This window comes from Vombatus ursinus, unplaced genomic scaffold (genome assembly GCF_900497805.2).
Source record: "Vombatus ursinus unplaced genomic scaffold, bare-nosed wombat genome assembly UNPS02014801.1, whole genome shotgun sequence".
In the NCBI taxonomy this organism is placed as follows: Eukaryota; Metazoa; Chordata; class Mammalia; order Diprotodontia; family Vombatidae; genus Vombatus; species Vombatus ursinus.
The window spans coordinates 11,355,362-11,376,632 of record NW_020954579.1 but is presented as its reverse complement, the minus strand read 5'-3'; the positions used below and the strand labels follow the sequence as shown (position 1 = coordinate 11,376,632).

The window sequence follows — 21,271 nt, the reverse complement described above, 5'->3', positions numbered from 1 at the left end:
TGTGTGTGTGTGTGTGTGTGTGTGTGTGTGTGTGTGTGTGTGTGTGTCCTATTTCTCTAACTAGACTGTAAGTTCTGTGAGGGCAAAGATACATCATTGTATTCTCCAGAGTATACAGCACAGTACTGGACATTCAACAAGTGCTCTATAAAATTCTGTGTTATTTGATGAAAATCCTGACCTCAATGCAATGACCAACTATGATTCCAGAGGGCTGATAATGAAACCTGCCATCCACCTCTTGAGAGAGAGGTGATGGACTCAAGATGCAGGATAAGACATTTCTGGACATAGGTAATGGGAGAATTTTTTTTTGCTTGACTAAACATATATGTTACAAAGGCTTTGTTTTTCTTTTTCCTTTTCCAATGGAGAGGAGGAAAAGGGTGAGTGGGGATATGGATAGGGGAAAGGGAAGGGAAGGGAAAGAAAAAAGAAGGTCATTGAGACCCAATTTTTTAAAATGCAGAGAACAACTTCCAGAAAGAAGCTTAAAAAAGCATGACAGCTTTGAAAGTTAGAGGTTTAATTTATTATATACTTTCAAAGTAAAGCAAGCTGTACATAATAAAGATGTAAAGTTTCAAGTACAACTCTCTTTTTTCTGTTGGTGTTTTTTAAGCTAAAAATAAAAAAATTTTTCTTAAAAAAATGCTAATTAAAGTTACCTGTGCCCCTCTGGCAGATGAAACCATGTGTCTCCTCTAGGCAATTCCTGTCATCCCAGCGTCCAGTGAAGTGGGGAGAGGAGCTGTGCCCGATGACAACACAGTTGGTCTGGAAACAGGGAAGAAGGAAGGCCAGGGAGCTCAAGAGGCACACTGCACTTCTGGCCTCCGGCTGGATTGCCTGTTTGGTCCCCTGTTTGGTCCCCTCCACGCCCTTCACACCCCCTGAGTCAATGTTCTCCAAAGGGCTGCTGTCAGAGCTAAAGGTGGCGTAGGAGCAAGGTCATGGGGAGAAGGGAAGAGAAGAAAAAGAGAACCTTATTTACCAATGTGTTTTTGGCAGGCAGTGGGACAGTTCTTACCAGTTTTTCACCACTAGTAGAGTCGCTATGTCCCGAGGGCTCCCCAGGTGCCCAGTTCCCGAAGAGCATAGGTTCTTGCCCCACCCACTGGAACTCCTTCTGGGTAGCGTGGAGGCCAATCCAGAGGTCAAAGGTCACATTGAGTAGGCTGGCTGTGATGAAAGCTGCAGACACAGGGAGCAGAGGCAGTGAATGGAGGAGGTGGGCATGGAGTAGGGGTCGGGAAGCAATCATGAATGACTCCCCCTCCTTGATCATCTCCAGCCTTCCTCCTTGTAACCCTGGTGGGTCCCCTACTGGAGGCAGGAAGGCCTACCACCATCACCTCTATCTCATTACAAACAGCTAAGGACCCACCACACCCACACCCTTCCCACACAGGGGCAGATGGTACAACTATGAAGCCCAGGGATTGTGTAATAGTAATAAAAAAAGAGCAGCATGAGAGGTGATTCCAGGAGCATTGACAGAGGTGGTGCCCAAGGTTGATGCGGGGGATGGTAATGAAGTGCAGCGGGATGGAATCAATAGTCATATGGAAAAGAAATGTTGCAAATCACTAATAATTAGAGAAATGCAAATTAAAGCAACTCTGAGGTTCCACCTCATGCCCATCAGGTTGGCAAAGTTCACAAAGATGACAAATGACAAATGTTGGAGAGGCTGTGGAAAAACAGGCACTGTTGGTGGAGCTGTAAATGTGTCTGAAAAGCAATTTGGAATTACTATACCCTTTGACTCAGAATACAAAAGATCTTTTAAAATGAGAGAAAAGACCCGTATGTACAAAAATATGTATAGCCAACTCTTTTTGTAGTTTTTGGCAAAGAACTGGAAACTGAAGGATGCTCATCAATTAGGGAATGGCTGAACAAAATATTATGTATGAATGTAATGAAACACTATTATGCTGTAAGGGAATATGCTACAAGACTTGCATGAATTGATGCAGAATAAAGTGAACAGAAGCAATAGAATAATTTATACCAAAAAAAATGTAAAAAATAAACACCTCTGAAAGACTTAAGAATTCTGATCAGATCAGCTTCTGCAGACCCAGACATCCATTTCTGGGCCTGGCCATTGTGAGAATTTGTTTTGCTTGATTATGAATGTTTGTTACAAAGGTTTTGGTTTTCTTTTTTTCTTTCTCAATACAGGAGGGAAAGTGGGAAGGAGAGAAAATAAACATTTGCTAATTGAAAAAAAAAACATTTTGTTTTAAAATACAGTGGGATGGACAGATGTCTTTGACCAGTCTTTACCTTGTTCCAGGGGGTTAGCAATAGTGGCTAGCTGGGCTCCCTGTTGTTCACACATACGCTGGGCCTCTGACCACTTAACTCGTTCTGCTGGATCGTGGCCTTGGATTCGGAAGCACTTGGGACAGAATGGTTGTGTCTTAGACTGCTGCTCCAAGCCCCCACATAAAAGTCAGATCTACAAATTTATTTACCCCACCCTATTGGGATTCCACAATGGCTCAGCCCATCATCTCGCTGTGAAGCAAAGGACAAATTTTTTTGGTTTTGTTTCTACAGATAGGAAGAAAGATATCTTAGATAAGGAGTGAAACGCTTGGAAATTAAGACATGAATCTCTTCTGCCTACCACTGGAAGACTGTGAGGAACACACACACACACACATACACACACACACACACACACTCACACACTCACACTGGTTCACACTCTGGCTTTTTTAATGAGGTTAAAGATTTTGTTGGACCTCCCTCTGGAAGCCCCTTATAATGGCTCCTGTAAGTCAAGTCAACAAGCATTTATTAAGTGTCTACTATGTGCCAGGCATTGTTCTAAGCATTCATGATATAAAGAAAGGCAAAAAATAACCAATCCTTGCAGTCAAGAAGCTCACAGTCTAATGAGGGAGGCAATATGCAAACAACTATGTATAAGCAAGTTATATATTCTGGATAATTTAGAAATAATCTCAGAGGGAAGGCACTAAGGTTAAGGAGGGCCAAGATTGGGTTCTGGAATTGAGAATTCAAGGAAGCTAGGAGGTGGAGATGAGGAGGAAACAATTTCCAAGCATGGGAGACAGTCAGTGAAAAGGCCTAGAGTTGGAGATGGACTCTCTTTACCCCTACATGAAGGGGTGAAGAGGTTGATAACTAAGGACACGTATGCCTCATTTTTCACAACAAATGTGTTCCTAGAAAAATTGTGTCTAAGTTCAATGGGTCATAGCATATAGAGCTGGAAGGAAGACCTTGGAGATGAAGTCCAATCTCTTCATTTTACATGCAAGAAAACTGAGGTCAAGAAAAGGAATGTGGCTTGTGTGAAGCAGCTGGCTGAGAGGGGTGAATGATGGGAAGAGAAGGGGAAGGAAATAAACATTTATATAGTACCTACTATGTGCTAGGCACTGTGCTATCTTTACAAATATTACTTCAAGACATATGTTACAGTAGAAAGTGCAGCCCAAAGTCTCTGGAGTATAGAGATCTAGGTTTGAATCCTACCTCTGATAATGACTAGTGGTATGATCATGGACCAGTTGCTTAACTTCTCCTAGGCTCAGTTTCCTTATCTGTAAAATGGGCATAATCATACTTACACTATCTTTCATATAGGACTGTTGTGTAGAAATTGTTTGCAAACCTTAAATCACCATAGAAATGGAAGTTTATTATTAATTGTTATTATTCTTTTCCAAGGTAAAGCACAAAACTGGAATTTGAACATAGGTCCTCAGACTTCACTGGGGCAGCTAGGTGGCGCAGTGGATAGAGCACCAGCCCTGGAGTCAGAAGGACCTGAGTTCAAATCCGGCCTCAGACCAAACACTTGACACTTACTTAGCTGTGTGACCCTGGGCAAGTCACAACCCCAATTGCCTCAAAAAAAAAAAAAAAAAGACTATCCAATCCTGTTCATTTTAGATGAGTTTTCAGAGGCAGCAGTTCTTGACACTTTAATTTGCTTCCCACCATCCCGACACCCAGCTCTGTCAAGCAGTGAACGAGTGTGCTTCAGGGGGTTTGGTAATGACTGTAGGAAAGGGGCCAGAGTGTGGGAGACATAGAAACCCTGTCATTTATTCCTGGTCACTCTACTGTTGTCTCCAACTATCTTTCTGTTTCTCCAGCGAAAACTGCATCCTACCTTACACTATTTCTTTTAAGGAAAGAAAATCACTAATGAAATTGGTCCAGTTCACTTGGAAGTAAAATGGAGACTGACTTTAAAAAGCACACAACTCCTGACTTCCCTGGCTTCCTTCAAATCTCAGCCTTCTTCAAGGCTGATCCCCCTTAATGCCCTCCCCCCGAGATCATCTCCAATTTTTCCTCTATATATTTTATTTGTACATAGTTGTTTTCAGATTGTCTCCCCTTAGACTATGTGCTCCTTGAAGGCAGGACCTATTTCTGCCTTTGTCTTAGCACAGTACCTAGTATATTTGTTGTTCAGTTGTTTCAGTCATGTCTGACTCTTTATGACCCCATTTGGGATTTTCGTGGCAAAGATACTGGAATGGTTTGCCATTTTCTTCTCCATCTCATTTTACAGATGAGGACACTGAGGCAAACAGGGTTAAGTGACTTGTCCAGGGTCACACAGCTAGTAAGTGTCTGAGATTAGATTTGAACTCAGGTCTTCAAGACTACAGGCCGAGCTCTCTATCCAACGAGATACTTAGCTGCCTTAGTACAGAGTAGGCATTAATAAATGCTTTTTGACTTCATATCATTTCTTTATCATTTATTATATATCTCTGAAGCTTCTTTGGGAAACTTTATACATTATAATCCTAATGTCCCAGGGGGTTTTCATCATAACACTGGATTTAGAAAAAGAAGGCCTGGGTTTGAATCCTGGCTTTGTCTGCTACTGATTGCCCATGTGACTTTGAGCAAGTCATTTCCCTTTTCTGGGTCTCAATTTCTTCCCCTCTAACATTAAGTGGAGTTGGACAAGAAGGTCTCTGAGATTATTCCAGCTCTGAAATTCTGCTCTGTGAATTCCGCTCTACTCATGCAAAATGTCCTATTAGATTATTTTGAAGAGAGATAAACCTGTCCTATTCATTAACAAGCATTTAAATACCTGAAGAGAAGAAGAGTTCTTGTTATTTAAAGGAAAACTAAGGGGAATATTTTCTCCTAAAGCAGAGAACCCCTTCTGTAAATTGAATCATCTTTAATCATCTGTTTGAAAGCCTCACATTTGTATATGCCTAAATGTGCCTAGAAGTCACACATAAAAAATAACTGTGAACCCAGAAGTAAATGAAATCGGTCTCTGAATCTCGCAAGTCTCAAAAAGCTTTGCACAATTTCCTCTGTTTATGAGAGGCCTGAGCCACCCTGAGGCTTTCACTCAGTCCACTGTATGAAAAATCAAGCCATAGATGAGAATTGGCATAGATATTCTGATTGAAGGGTGGGAGAGAAACAAGAACTGTCAGATTTTAAGAGAAAGGGGTCATTTAGTTTGCGGGCAAACAGCCCTCCAGGCCTCACAACTCACTGGAGGTAAATCATGACTGAGGTTCATGGCAATCACTCCAAGGCTCTAAATAAAGGTTGAATAATATTCGTTATTCTGTTTAAGAGCCCAAAGAAGTATGTAATACATGTCGGAAAGATACCATCAAAAGAACAATTAAAATGTTTCATTTTGGCATTTATTGAAACTATTTTTTTTTTAAACTAAAGGGAGGGCCACAAGGTACAGTGGGATCTCTGAGAGTCAGAAGCCACAGGTTCAAGTCTCAGCTTTGACAATGGCTTACTGTGTGCCTTTGAGCAAATCAAATTCCCTCTTTAGCCTCAATTTCTTCAGTCATTTTGTGGCCACCAGCTTCCTCTACTCTGGACATCATCTCAACCTCCTCCCCATAGGAACCTTGGACCCTGCCCCTGGATGTACCTCAGACCCTGACAGGTGAATTTTGGCTCTCTTTTGCCCAGAATCAAACCCTCACCTCCTTTCCTGGCCACCAGTCCCAAACCATGCCATCATATGTGTACTCTTCAATTCTCCACTTTAACCAGCTTCCCATTCTGTTTTCCTCCATTAGAGTGTAAGCTCTTGGAGGGCAAGCATTATCTTGCTTCCTTGTATTTGTATCTCCAGCACTTAGTACAGTGCCTAGATTCTGTTCATAAATCCCCTTAATAAAAGGATTTGTTCTGTGAAGTTTGGATTCAGTCAAAGGGCTGCACTTGAGGACCTAAGGGCCACATGTGGCCTCGAGGTTCCACACCCCTTGGCCCAGAACATAGTAAGCAGTTGATAAATGCTTTTTCTATCTAGCTAGCAGCAACATGAGGGGGCTGGAGCATATGTTCTCTATGGTCCCTTCCAGCTCTAGAATTCTGTTTTACGAAGCTTAGATGGGTTGCCCTGCTGCTCAAGGAAAAATGAGGTGTTACTCTATTGGGATATCATGAAGGGAGACACCTATATTCAAGACAAGCAGTTGAACTGTTAAGGAGAATATAGGAGACTTACAACATTGTCACTAGACACAGACCGTATACACTTCCATTTTCTCTCTCATTGGTCACCACTCCCTTCATCTCCCCCCTACCCCCCACATACCCCCATGCTTTCTTCCTACCATGTTGATGAACTGGCTCCAGCCAGTAGGACAGCCACCGGGGAGGAGAGAGAGAGGCGGGTCCAGGGGAGGCTTCTCACTGGTGTTATTGCTGCGTTTACAGATGTATGGCAAGGCTGTCAGACACCTCTGGTCTCCCCAGTCCTCTGTGGAGAGGGCAGGGGTAGTCACCTTCAGGATGAGACAGTAACTAAACTAATAACTAAATTAGGAATTCAAAACCAATCCACATCCTTCTCAGTGAGATGAGGATTGTAATTGGTGATCCAGTCTCCTGTGTTCAGTTCTGAGCTTTACTAAGTTGCTCTGTGACCGTGTGGCAGGTTCCTCCTCAGTCTGTCCCTGGCACTAAAAGGAATCCTCTAGAGTTATGGGAACCAAGTGGCCAGCTTCCTCCTTCCTGCCCACCCCCTAAGTTCTAGCCCTTTCCATCCCTCCCTCAGGCTTCAACATCCCCACCCTCTTCAGCTCTCACCTCGACTGGCTGTTATATAGACACATTTCTTGTCCTTGCCAATGGGCCGTGGTTTCCCTGGTGCCCAGGAGATGAAATTTATGATGGATTTGTCCGACCATCTGAAATAGCACCAGAAGGTCAGAGTTGGCCTCAAAGAGAGACCCATTCCTTTTCCCAGGAAGAGAGAAAACAAGAGGCATTATCCTATGTGTTGTCATGAGGGGACAAGATGATGGGGAGAGGAGCCAGTACCAGGTACAAGGAGGGGTTGGTAACTCTAGAGTCTAACTCAATCAGTGTCCTCTATGTCTCTAGGCAGGGTAGACTGGTCCTTTTTGGGCCTTTATTTCTCCAAATGGAAAAGAAGGCCAATATTGGCAGAGAGGTGAATGGAAAGGCCATCCAAGGAGGCCAGGAGGATATCTGTATAACTCCAGTATTTCTTCCTCAGGCTCCTCAAGAGGTTAACTGGATGATTCATTTGACCTCATTTTTCCTGGAGGCAGAATGGAGCTATAGGAAGCATGCTATTTTGGAGTGAGAGGCCCTGGATTCAAATCCCAGACTCTACTACTATATACTATCTGTGACACCTTAAGAAAGTTAGCTTACACTTTCTGGGCCTCAGTTTCCACTTCTGTAAAATCAGGGAGTTGTATGAGATGACCTGTAAGTTTGCTTCTAGCTCCAAATGTATGATACTATATTCTTAAGCCCCATTAGTCTGTGAGTCCTTAGAGAACAGGGCCCAGAGCTGAGGTTCACATACCTCATAGGTCAACACATACCAAGACACAAGACTTGGACTCTCATTTTTTGTTGTTGTTGTTCAGTTGTGTCTGACTCTTCATGACCCCAGTTGGAGTTTCCTTGGCAAAGACACTGGAGTGGTTTGCCATTTCCTTCTCTGGCTCATTTTACAGATGAGGAAACTGAGGCAAACAGGGTTAAGTGACTTGCCCAGGGTCACACAGCCTGCAAATATCTGAGACCAGATTTGAACTCAGGTCTTCCTGACTCCAGGCCTTGGTGCTCTATCCTCCACACCACCTAGTTGCCCCTTGGACACCCCTACACAAGGGCAATTGCACATATCAATCACCTCTAGGGTCAGCACACCCACCTGAATCGCCCATCATTCTCAGAAGTGTGCAGGCCAATCCACCAGTGCTGCTCCTGCCCTCGGGAGAACTGAACAAGGCAAAGGGCAGCAAATCAGGGCAGGGAGGAAGAGAAGGAAGGGGCAAGTTGGGCATCTCCCCCAAGTCTGCCTTCCTATCTTCTCCCTACCCTGGAAAAATAACAACAATATGGGACATGTCCATAGCACTTTAAGGTTTACACATTTCTTTCCTCCCAATAACTTCAGGGGCTAAGGAGGAGAACTATCATGGCCTGCATTCTACATGTCACCCTTCCCCAGGGATGTTGGCTGAAGGGCCTATGGCTCTCACAGCAGGTTCTTCTCATTTATGCAGGCCTTGAGGGAAGCTGGCTGGCCATTCTCAGCTCTCTGCTCAGTCAGCCAACATGAAGTAGCCAAAGCATGCTACCTGTCTGCAGGGCCACCTGGCTTCTCGGCAGAAGTCTCTTCCAAGGCCACTGCAAACCAAAAAGACCCGCCACTCCCTGGCACAACCCCCACACCTTAAATGAGGAAACCAGTCTCAGAGTGGTTAAGGGCTCTGTTCAAAATCAGACAACCAGCAGGTGCGGGAGCTGAGGCTTGAACTCAGGGCTTTAGTCTGCAAGACCAGGGATTTTCCATGGCATCGGTCAACAAATGAAACAAAACCAGAAGCTTCCCTCTGCCCACTTGAGTTCCTCCCTCCTTCCCTTCTCAGAGCCTTGACCGCCACCTTCTGCAGGCTGTGTCCTAGGAAGTCCAGCTCTGCTTGGCTGTGCACCGACACCAACTCAGCCTGGAACCATGTGCAAATACGCTGGGCTTGCCCCCAAGTGGAGTGATGCTCAAAGAATTTGTATTCCGCCTCCTGGAAGCGAATCCACTCTTTCCGGCCTGCAAGGAAGTACCGGGTGTGTGGGGGAGGGTGAGCACTAAGGAAGGCAGGGAGGGGCAAGGAAGGGCAGATCAGGCAGGGCTATGAAGAGTGGGCATAGCAGGGTACAGACCCACTGCTTAGGCTTGCCAGACAGAGCAAGGGTATGGGAATAGGGCATCTATGTAATGGGCCATTCTGTGAATTATTGCAAGGTGAGACAAAGATGTGTGTATGAAACCCTATTTGTTCTTGACATCTCAAGCGCTCCCTTTGGCGTAGGAGAAGGGACCTCCAGTTCCCCTGGGAGCAGGGTTGAAGAAAAGGAGTTGGAGAGACAGAAATAGGGGACAGACCAAAGTCAGGGAAAGCCTAGGCTAGCTGGAGAACATCACGAAGTGGATTATGGGAGCTACGCCCTCCACTGAGCCAAGTATCCTGGATTAGCCCTGTGGCCTCCATCACTTCCCCCGAGCCTCGGTTCCTCGCTCCATCTTCCTGGTCACCCCCAATCCCTCTCCCACCCTTTATCTATATCTTCCATCTGTAGCTGGGGGCGAGGGGGTGAGTCTACCTTGTGGGCTGACATCAGGCTCCTTTACATCGACTCCTGTTGGAACAGAGAAGGGGAGGCTGTAGAGAGGCAGCAGGAGAGAGACAGAGAGACCTCCAGGAACCCACCATCAGCCAACACCCTGATCCCCAGCCATCCTTCCAGGGCTCCTCCCAATGGTAACCTTTGGGAAGCTTGCAGATCCAGTCGAGCTGTGTCTCACACTGCATGGCCACCCACTGCAGGGAGGCCAGGTCCAGCACCGCACAGCTCCGGATGTCATCATCGTCATGGCGACTACGGTCAAAATTGTGATAGGAGTACTGGGGAAAGTGATGGGAGGAAAAGTTTGAAAGAAGAAGTGCCCAGGGGACAACCCTTGCTCTGTGTCCGTCCTTCCCTCTGTGCTGCTCTCTGCTGACACAATTCCCTGGAAGGGCAGTGCCTTAAACTAAGATGAAAAATACCTGGGTCCTAGGCCTGGTTCACTAAGTGTTCTCCCAGTGAATCCCTTAGAATTACAAATTAAGATCTGGGAAGAACCTCAGAGGTTATACAGAGAGCACCCAGAGCAGGAAACAAGGATGGTTAAAAGGTCTTGAATCCATGTCATTTAAGAACTGTTTGAAGAAACAGGGGGTGTTTAGCCTGGAGAGGGGAAGGGGATGGGGAGAAGGGCAAGAGAAGAATTGTGCTTAACTATTTGAAAGGCTCTCTTGGGGAGGAAGCATTAAGCTTGCAAAATCAGAAGCAAGGAGTAGAATTTACACTTGATACCAGGGAAATTTTCCTAATCAAACACTTGCCATGTTCCCTCTGCCCCCTGCCCTACACACACACACACACACACACACACACACACACACACACACACACAAAACTCCTTAATCAATCAATTAATCATTCAGCATTTTTAAGTGCCTACAATGAGCCTGAGCACTGTGCTTTGCAAAGGGAGGCAGGATGTGCTCTCAAAGAACAGAGGGAAGTAACATGTGCACACATAAGTGTCCCTGTGCATATGCACATATTAAAACATATATTGTACAAAAATAAATATATTATATAACACATTATTTGTAATATATAAATATATAAAGCATACAATATATAAAATAAATATATAATATATTGTTTATAATATGTAAATGTATTATCTGGAACACATGTGAACATATTTATAATATAGAAATGTATAAATACAAATCTACAAAATGTATAATATAGAATATATAAAGTTATATAGAGAACTTATAAAATATATAAAATTATATAAATACCAAATATATAATTACTAATAAGCAAATACAAAGTAATTTGAGAAAGAAGCAGTACAGGAAAGGACCACCTCATGTAGGAGGTGACCCTTGAACTGAGCTTTTAAGGGCAGAAAGGATTTTAAGAGGTAGAGATGAGAAGGGAGAACATTCCTGGCATGGAGAATAGCCAATGCAAAGGCCTAGAGACCAGAGATGGAATGTTCTATACAAGAAATAGCAAGAAGGACGGTTTGACTGAAGATAGAATGCATAAAGGGAAGTTATAATAAATATAATAAGTCATAAAACTATATGTTATATATAATAATATAATACAATATATTATATATTAGTATAATATATTACAATATATAACTTATTCTATTGCATATAAATATATATATATATATATGTTTAAAAAGTATAATAAGCCTAGAAAGATAAAATTTAGGCTGCAGCCAGATTGTGAAGGAGAACTTTGAATGCCAAAGAAAAGTGTGTATTTTCTCCCAGAGGGAATGGGAAACCACTGACACTTTCTGAGCAAGGGAGTAACACAGTGAGGCCTGGGTACAGGATTAGTAGTTTAACTCTCCATAAGTAGAATGGGATCCTTGGATCCCATGTCCTGTCTTGGAAGGCAAAGAGTTCCCTCCTATTGAAGGTCTGTCTACAGGTGGAGGCTAGACAACCATTTGTCGGCTATATTGTAGTGGGAATTCCTTTTAGGTTGTAGGTTAGGCTAGATACCTGCACTGCAGAGGTCCTTCTGAACTCTAAGATTCTGTGATTCATGGTTCAAACCCTTCAGTTTACAGATCAGGAAACATTCGAGCTACAGGTTTCCTTACTTAACCTTGTCTCCTAAGGAGAAAGGGCCTTGATGCTACACACATGCAAACGTCTACACACATGTATATGCAGATACACACATATATACACTCATGTGCATACATACAGATGTGTTCCCATCACCGGCAGGCTTCTCATTTTTCTGTTCTCATCCCTCCACCCCTCTTCACTCTTTTCACCCCCCCCCACTCACCCCTAGGCCATCACTCCAGCGCCAGCTTCGCTCAGTTCGAGGGTCTCGTCGGTTCAGACCAATCCAAAACCAATGCTGCTCCTGGATCTCAGGCTCTGACTCACTGCCCACATAGACATCCCCCCGCCCCAGGTCAAATACGGTAGGAAAGGGTGAGAAGTTGAAGGACCCCAGGAGACCCCCTTCCCTCTGACCTATGACTTGGGAGAGAAGGATAGCCCTATGGAATGATCCAGCTCATCCCCAAACATTTCTCCCTATCCCCTGGTCACCTTCACAAAGGCAGGTATATATTAGCATGTAAAACACAAGTGGGCATGTCCCTCATTGGCACACCCCACTCAGGCCACATACACTTGCCACAGCCTCTTCACTCCCAGCACTCCACATCTACCCCATCACCACCACCACCACCACCACCGGACTCCTTAATTGTCAACCCGGGTGACCGTGTCTAGCCAAAAAGAAAAATTTGTATTTGATCTCAGAGGAAATGGGAAACCACTGGCACTTTCTGAGCAGGGGAGCAACACGGTGAGACCTGGGCTTTAGGAATAGCACTTTAGCCATCCGTAAGTGGAATGGTCTACCCTGGGAGGTAAAGAGTTCCCAGGGACTCTTCTTGCATGCACATGCAGGTAAGCAAGCCTACATGCCCTCAGACCCACAAAGCCTTTCCTTTCTGCCCCCAGGTTCGATACCCAAAGATTTTGTTGAGCATGTTAGATACAAAGTGTTCCTCCTCATAGCTGGCCAGGCTAAGCAGCTGAGCTCCCATCTCCTGGCATGCACTCTGGGCCAACGGCCAACTCTTCTTGTCTTGTATTCGGTCTGAGCTGAATACCTTGTTGGGGAGACAGAAGGTGAATGTGGAGGGGACAGGACAAGAAAGCTTCTCACCTCCCCCAGTAGCCCCAACTATCCCACTAGACTCACTTCTCCCTCCTTCCCAGCCCTGGCTCCTAGGGTAAGATAACTGTCTGGACTCCCAACTGAGTGTATTGGACACTGTGACCAAGTCAGGGTTCCGGATGTGTGGTCATTCTCCTCAGAGGAAAAGGATATGAAGAAGTAGAACCTAACACCCAGACCGATCCCTGACTCCCATGAGAACACCTCCTATCTGCTGTGGACCAGTGGGGAGATCTAGGTTGCTGTCCTGATTCTGCCATTAACTGACTATTTGACCTTAAGGAAGTCCCTTCCCTCTCTGATCCTCAGTTTTCTCCTTTTGAGAGACAGTATGGTATAGTGGATAGAGCTGGAGCCAGGAAGTCTTGAATTCAAATCCTGTCTCTCACACATGCTACCTATATGACTCTGGGAAATTCACTTTACCTCTCTCTCAGTGCTCTAGAGACTAAAGCTTTAAAGAGTTGCTTAAAATCTAGGTGATTCTGGAGATTATAAATTGCATAGAATGTGCCAACCTACATTAGTAGAGAGTATTTCCTAACTTGAGAGTTCCCTGTATCAATATAATCATTGGTCCAGTCTCCATCTCTTTCCTTAATGTAGACTAGTTGGTCTGTAAGATCCCTTCTAACTTGTCTCTAAGTCTGCCATTCTCATTCCTAGATCATGAGATTGGGTCTTTGGCAGAGGAACCAGGTAATGGATTGGTGATGACCCCCATAACCACTGCTTTCTTAAATAATCACTTTTCTATTCCCCAGAAAAGAGCTATCTCTGCCCTTGGCCCATGGGCGTTTAACCTAAGACTCAGTTTCCTTATCTGTAAAATGGGGATAATAATAACACCTATTTCATAGGGTTGTTTGTGAAACTCCATTTCCTACCTCCAGGCGTTTTCACTGGCCATCCACTATGCCTGGAAACCTCTCCTTCTTCATCTGTGTCTCCTGATCTCCCTGCCTTCCTTCAAGTCCTAGTTAAAATCTTACAAGGAGCTTTCCCTAATCCCCATTAATACTAATGCCTTCCCCATATGGAAGTGATTGTTGATAAATCAAAATAAATTAATAAAAAATACTAATGCCTTCTCTTAGCAGATTATCGCTAATAATTTTTGTATATAGCTTGTTTGCACACAGTTGTTTGTATTTTGTCTCCTCCATAGTGAGCTCCTTGAGAGCAGGGACTGGTTTGTTTGTTTAGGCTTTCTTTGTATCCCCATCACTTAGCACAGTGCCTGGCACATAGTAGATACTTAATAAATTCTTGTTGACTGTTTGCTGGCACATAGTAGGTATTTAATAAATGTTTGTTGATTGACTTTTTAGTGTATATAAAGAGTTTTACAAATCTCACAGTGGTATATGAATGTCAGTTATCATTATTATTTATTAGGGAAGGAGAAGGGGATGGACATGCCCATAGACCTCTTCCTAAAGAACAGGTGCTTCAGTTTGTTAACAGGACACAGCATCTCCTGATTGGTCCTCTTGTGTCTCACTGACTGGAGGTTGTACTGATTGGCCACTGAACATCATTATAGTAGGCTATAAGAGCTGTAGAAAGGCTCCACACTTCTCTTTCTTGGGCCAGCTTCTCTTGGGTCAAGTCCAGCACCAGCTCTCCCTTAGACTTCCAGCTACTAAGTAAGGGTTGAGTATTTCTCTACCCTCCCCCCATAGCAATGGTTGCTAGAACATGGCGGTGAGAACATTTGTTTGCTTGGGTAAGTCTGAGCCTGGACCTTGAGTCTCTGGCAGCTTCTTCTATTTTGTGTTTCTTTCTCTTCACTCAGGTAACTGAACAAACATCCAGCGAAATGGACATTTCCAGCCCCAGTGGTAACCTCGAGGGTTTGAGAGGTCAGGACTTCCCGAGTCTGTGTTGGCAGCTCAGAAGGAGATGCTTCCTGAAACTGCAGCACTTCTCAGGAGAGAAAACAACCACAGGTGACATCATCCTGGACTTGACGGGACTGAATGGCCATGTCTGGCTGGCCAGAAGATCTGGACTCTGTGAGTTGCTTGGACAGAATAGTTCCGAGGTGAATGTGACATATCTGTTTAGAAGTTCCACAGAGCTGCCTTTATCTTCCAGGAGAATACAATAAAGATGCTTGTTTTATGATTTAAGCATTGGTTAATGTGTGCTTATGAGTCTTATGTGTCTCGGGCACTTCTTTTATGGTGAAGGAAATAAATACCTGTCCTATACCCGATATCTACTTTGTGCATTGAGTACATTTTCTAGAAGGGGGAACTTGTGCTATCCATCTCCAGAGAAAGAACTGGTGGAGTCTGGATGCAGATTGAAACATACTTTAAAATTTTTTCTTTATTATTCTTGTTTTTGTTTTTTTCTTTGTTTTCTTTTACAACATGACTAACATGGAAATATGTTTTGTATGAATACATACGTATAACCTTTATCAAATTGTTTGCTTTCTAATGTGCAAGGAGGGGAGGAGAGGAAGAAGAAAATTTGCAACTCAAAATTTTTAAAAAGTGAAGGTTAAAAAATTTGTTCCATGTAATTGGGAAAAAACTAAATATTAAGAAATGGAAGGGGGAACTCGTTCATCTCTTTTAGGAGAGCTCCTAGACGTGATTCATACCTAAGCTTTGTTTGAGAGATTTACCCTGTGACTTGAAGAAGGGAAAGGGGAGCTGAGGAGGGAAGAGAGGCATGGCCAGTGAGGGCCTAAGAGCATGATCATCCCTGTCTCTTTGGAGTTAGGCTCCCCTAGGACTGATTTTGGTCCCTGGGAGTCCAGGGCAGGTGAAAACTAAAGCAAAGACACATGAGGGCCAGTTAGAACTTGCTATCATCTCGGCAGAGGAAAACACCTGTCTTGACAAGAGCATGCCCATCAGGGCATATGTTCCATGGGATTACTCTCACTACATTATCACGAACATCAAAGAAATATAGCACTGGACAGTCCTAAGTTTTAACTTTCCATTTTTTTTTGCCCTGGTGTCCTGAACTGCTAAATTTGGTCCCTCCTTGGGTTCAGACTTCATGAAAGTACTAACCAAAGTCAGATCTTTGCCAAAGAGTTGACCATGCATACTAGGTTCACAGAATGTCAGAGCTGGAAGGGAACTCAGAGTAGAGTGGAAAGATTTTGCCCCAACCCTGGGGCACTTGTCTAGATTGTCTATTAGCCATATTTCCCCCTCACCGACCCTTCCTCAACTTCCCCTACCTTATAGCAGTGTCGGAGCTTGAGGTCAGAGGCCCAGCCCTGGGGGCAGGAGCCAGTGAGGCTTGGTGTGGGGTCAGGGCCAGGCATCTCAGGTGTCACTGGAGTACCCAAGTTCTGGCGACAGATATACCGAGCCCGGAATGTGGTACAATTCTTCACCTCCCACAGACCCATGGCACTGCCAGTAGCCAAGGCCACACACCCCCCTCGACTGTAGCCTGAAAAGGGGAGGAGAGAAAATACAGATACCTCACAGGGTTAACTGCCCCTCCCTCCCTTCCTTTCAGCTGATCACCAGATCCCTGGGTCCCCAGGATCTTCCAGGGCTGGAGGATGGGCAAGCCTCTCACTGCTGCAGTGATGCTACATGTAGGCACAAGTGGAGGTGTCCACCTGGCAAGGGAAAGGGGAAAGGCCTGGCTATTTGCTACCTCCCTCCCCTACACTTCCTTGGAGAGCAAAGAAAGGGCTGGCAAAGTAAGTAAGGCACAGAGGTGGGAGGAAAAGAAAGGGAGCTTACCGGGCTGGTCCCGGTTCCAGTGGGTATACATAACCTCATCCCCACTAAGCCAGTGAAAGGAGCCTGTCCCATTAATGTCCTGAAGGGCTGTCCAGAAGTATTTGCCATCCCAACTGTAAATAAGGCTGCTGACATAGGCTTGTTCAAACCTGGGTATTGGGGAGGAAAAAGCACAGAGAGGAGAAAAGAGGATAATAGAAGCCCCCTCTCATCAAACTCAAAGCTTAGGGACCCCTCCCTATTTCCTCTGGGTTCAGAATTCTCCTCCCCAGCCCCAGAAGTATCCTTCATCAAGAAGTGAAAAAAAGGAGGAGAGGGGCATCTAGGTGGCACAGTGGATACAGCACCGGGCCTTGAGTCAGGAGGACCTGTGTTCAAATCCGGCCTTAGATCCAAACATTTGACACTTACTAGCTGTGTGACCCTGGGCAAGTCACTTAACCGTAATTGCCTCCAAAAAAAGAAAGAAAGAAAAAAAGAGGAGAGAAAAAGGTTTCTGGTTCTAGCACTAATGGGAATGATAATTATTAATGAATTAATAGATGATTCCCTATCTTTCTTTTCTCATCCAGCCTTACAGGAAGGAAAAATACACAAAAATACTTTCTCTATCCTAGACAGTTTCCCTCATGACTCTTTTCAGACTTGAAGGGGGCCAACCCAACTTCTGGTGGAGTACGGTGGGATAGGGTGGGGTAGGTGGGGAAGGGTAGATACTCAAATACTCTCTTGAAGTTTCTCCCTGCTCTAAAATCTGTGACAGTAGTGAAGAAACCAACCACAGGCCCTTGAAACCTCAGCCATGAGCTAGAAGGAACATAGGCAGGGAGGCTATTAAAATGAATGTTTCATCAGTTTTGTGGTCCTGTCTGTCCAGAAATGCATGCACCCTTCCCGGCACCCTGAGATGGTATGGAATGGGATGGGGCCTGAGGCCAAACATGCCTCTACTTCGGTTTCCACTCAGTAGAAGCCTGGGCCTTGGCAGGGCTCTGTTCCCATTTAATGACACCAGGAGAATGTCTAGGAGGAGCTGTGGACAGGACAGTAGGGACTTGGGCAGCTACGTGGCACAGTGGATAGAATGCCAAGCCTGGAATCAGGAAGACTTATCTTTGTGATTTCAAATTTGGCCTCAGACACTTACTAGCTATATGACCCTGGGGAAGTCATTTAACCCTGTTTCCCTCAGTTTCCTCATCTGCAAGATGAGCTAGAGAAGGAAATAGCAAACCACTCCAGTGTCTTTGCCAAGAAAACCCCAAATGGGGTCACAAATAGTCAAACATGACTGAAATGACTAATCAAGTAAGGAAGTACCAAAGCTGCCCCTCTATCTCATTATGCCCCACACCTGTTGGTGATGGTGACCAAAGTGGCACCCTGGTCCATGCACATCCGGCGGGCTTCACTGTAGGTCACATAATCTTCTCCCAGCCAATAGCAAGATGGGCTATGCCAGGTCCAACCCTAATCAGAAAGAGGAAAAAGGGAAGAAAGCTGGATCTAAGGGAGTGCCTTCTATTTGTGGCCCTCTTCCTATGGGACATATACAGTATATAGGGAAGGAAGGTTAAAGCAGAGTCTGGGACTCATAAAGTCTTCTCCTGGCCCGGACACTGCCATGGGGGAGAAGAGAAAAAGGGAAAAAGAACTCTAAATGAAACTCAAAGTTAGATGAACAGGACATCATAGGGAGAGAGGGTCATGAGGTGAAGGAGATGGGAGGCCACAGAGCAATTCGTAGGCAAGAGTGAGAAACAGAAAATAAAGAGAATAGGAAAGTGGCACAATAGATAGACTGCCAGGCCTGGAATCAGGAAGACTCTTCTTCCTGAATTCAAAACCAGCCTCAGATACCTACTAGCTGTGTGACCCTGGGCAAGTGACTTAACCCTGTTTGCCTCAGTTTCCTCATCTGTAAAATGAGATGGAGAAGGAAATGGCAAACCGCTCCAGTATCTTTGCCAAGAAAACCCCAAATGGGGTCAACAAAAACGACAGGAATACTGCCTTCTCTCTCTTTGTTGTTTCAGGGGTGGCACTGGGGGCTGATAATATGGGACTTTGAGAGGGACCAGGGCAAGTAGGGAAATCACAAAACTTCATAGACGACCTTCTGTTACATGATGGAGTATGAGTGAAGAAAGGCGGTTACCCTGACGGAGGGGAAGCTATGTGGACAAGCTGGGTATCTGCTGAGATCTTTGGGGGGGTGCAGTTAGGAGCTTCAGAGAATCAGAACACTCAACTCTCCCTATGACTGCCTTAAGTGTCCCTGGATGAGAAGGGTTAATGTCCTCACTGCACACACGTGAAAAATGAGTCTATAGCCCCAATTCCAGGGTTGTTTAGTGGCCAAGACAATCTGGCTGCAAGAGTTTAGCAGGATAAGAGTTAAATCTCTCCTCACCCTAGAGTAAGGCTACTAGGGCTAGAAGATTGTGGGTGGGAGAAACCACGGCTAGAGTGCACCCCCTTACTCCTATGGCCCACTTCCTCCCATTCCTGACCCTCCCAACACTACATCCCTCTGTTCCCCTTCTCACTATCCCAAGTCAGGACCTGTTCTTTGTCTGCAACTTTGAGTAAAGTAGGGAATAGGGAGAGGGATTCATTCTCTCTCTCTCTCTCTCTCTCTCTCTCTCTCTCTCTCTCTCTCTCTCGTAATGCAAAGAAAAACAGAGTGAGCAGCCAAGCTGGCACTGGGAAGCCAGCTGGGGAGGAATGTGGCCTCTAGTTCCGGCAGATGGAGCCTCCTGTGGCCAAAACCCCACAAAGTTTTCTTTATAAGAGGCCCCAGAACCTTGGCTGCTGGCTCTCCCTCCCTCCGCATCCCACCCTCCCTCACTCCTCCCGCTTGGCTGGACCCACCCATGGTGATGGGGGAAGGAGGAGCCTGGGAGACCAGGGACTGGGGATGGGCACAAGTGCTGAAAAGTCCATCTCATCAGTCTGAATTCAGATGGCACTGGCATCTAATTGTCCCCAGTTAGAGGGTATTGCCCCCCTCAGTTGTACGTTCTTTGCACCCACCCCCTTCTTCATTCTCTGTGCCTTCCCCCAGTGGGGAAGGAAGAGAGGGCCTTCACAGAAATTAGGATATCACCTTTCAGTCCCCCTGGAGATAGTTATTTGCACTTGAGTGAGTGATGTGTAGAAAGAAGACAGAGAAATGAAGAGAAGCCCATAGCCCCAGGCAATATAACCTCTGCCCTTCTTACCCTTGTGCATTAGATGTGATCAGAGAGTGGGGATAATCTAGAGAAATGCTACAAGATTCTCCTTCCCCTTCCCTCAACCCCCCTTCAAAGACCTCTCCTGACCTAGGTTCATTCCCCAGAGGCTAGTCCAGTACCATCCTCACCTTGCGGCATCCATGATCTTCCTCTGCTGTCTCCAAACTAACCTGGCCTGCCTTCTTGCAAATGGATGGCAGTGACTGGTTGCAGGGGCTATCATTCCAGCGTCCCTCCTAGAAGATGGTGGGAGATAGCATGGGGCTTAGCCTGATCCTCACTTCCTCCAAGGTAGGAGGAAGCCACCAAATGAGGGCCCATTATTCCCCACTGTCCTAGTCCAGGCTCTTCCATACCCCCAGAGACCCTTGGTTCTAGGCTTGACCGCCCCTGACTTGCCTGTGTATCCCACTGTCCTTAAGAGTACCTTTATCAACTCCTATATCTGAAGGCCATTTCCCAGTGGTCAGTATTAGTAGAACTCACTGTATTCTTCTCATTACTTACACAAGAGCCTAGAACTAGGGGTCAAGAGACCTGGCTTTGATTCTGACTCTGCCACTTACTGTGTGGCCCCAGTTCATAATTCTATGAGAGATATGTGTTGGTGAGAGGGGATGGGAGAAGTCTCACCGGTCCCCAGATGGTGACGCAGTCTTCTAGGCTGTCTCGGAAGTTGTTGGGTTCAAAGGGGTGCCAATGGGTGAACTGTACCAGACTGCCATCTGACCACTCAAAGTTCATCTGCAGCTTCAGGTCATTCAGACCAATCCACAGCTCTTCCACCTCTGCCCCGTGGGAAGAAGTAAGACAGGGAGGGAACAGAGGAGCAATGGCGGAGGAATGGACAGTGGATGGAGAGGGTGGGGAGAGTGGTTAGCCTTCTCAGGGACTGGTCACCCTGAAAGAGCATGGAACAGGTAGAGGCCAAAGAGTACCCCCATGGACCTCAGTGGAAATTGATCTGAAGTAAATGCCAACGGAATAACGATGAGCCCAGGCCTGAAAGTGAGGAGACTTGAACACTAGTCTTGGCTGTGCTACTTACTACCTGTGTGACCTCTGGCAAGTTATATCCTCTCTCTGGGTTTCAGTCTCCTCTTCTATAACATGAGAGAGTTTGTCTGAGATCCGTCTCTAACATTCTATAGTTCCTAAGTCTATGGCTCTTCCTGGGTTGGGCCAGGGGATGAGATGAAGTGGAGTTCACGCTGATCTGGTAACCAGAACAGGGATTTGCAACCTTTTTTATGTCACGGACCCCTGTGGCAGTCTGGTGAAGCCTACAGACCCCTTTCTCAGAAACATTTTTAAATGTGTAAAATAAAATAAATGAGATTATAAAAGAAACCAATTCTATTGAAATATGGTTATTAAAAGTTAAAAATAAATTTGTAGACTCCAGGAAATCTATTAGATATCCCATGGATACAAGGTTAAGAATCCCTG

At 45.3% G+C, this 21,271-nt stretch overlaps 1 protein-coding gene across 1 annotated transcript in view; it reads right to left on the bottom strand.

Annotated features, from left to right (window-relative positions):
- MRC2 (mannose receptor C type 2) overlaps positions 1-21,271 on the bottom strand; it is a 98,816-nt gene that overhangs the window by 7,025 nt on the left and 70,520 nt on the right. The window contains exons 9-24 of the mRNA XM_027872971.1: positions 20,456-20,699; positions 19,951-20,058; positions 17,938-18,053; positions 16,584-16,732; positions 16,064-16,281; positions 12,642-12,784; positions 11,941-12,043; positions 9,821-9,959; positions 9,658-9,693; positions 8,943-9,103; positions 8,207-8,274; positions 7,102-7,202; positions 6,627-6,772; positions 2,296-2,410; positions 1,031-1,194; positions 669-777 (exon numbers count right to left, since the gene is read on the bottom strand). Coding sequence (XP_027728772.1) covers positions 669-777; positions 1,031-1,194; positions 2,296-2,410; positions 6,627-6,772; positions 7,102-7,202; positions 8,207-8,274; positions 8,943-9,103; positions 9,658-9,693; positions 9,821-9,959; positions 11,941-12,043; positions 12,642-12,784; positions 16,064-16,281; positions 16,584-16,732; positions 17,938-18,053; positions 19,951-20,058; positions 20,456-20,699 — 2,120 coding nt within the window. The remainder of the gene's footprint in view (positions 1-668; positions 778-1,030; positions 1,195-2,295; positions 2,411-6,626; positions 6,773-7,101; positions 7,203-8,206; positions 8,275-8,942; positions 9,104-9,657; positions 9,694-9,820; positions 9,960-11,940; positions 12,044-12,641; positions 12,785-16,063; positions 16,282-16,583; positions 16,733-17,937; positions 18,054-19,950; positions 20,059-20,455; positions 20,700-21,271) is intronic.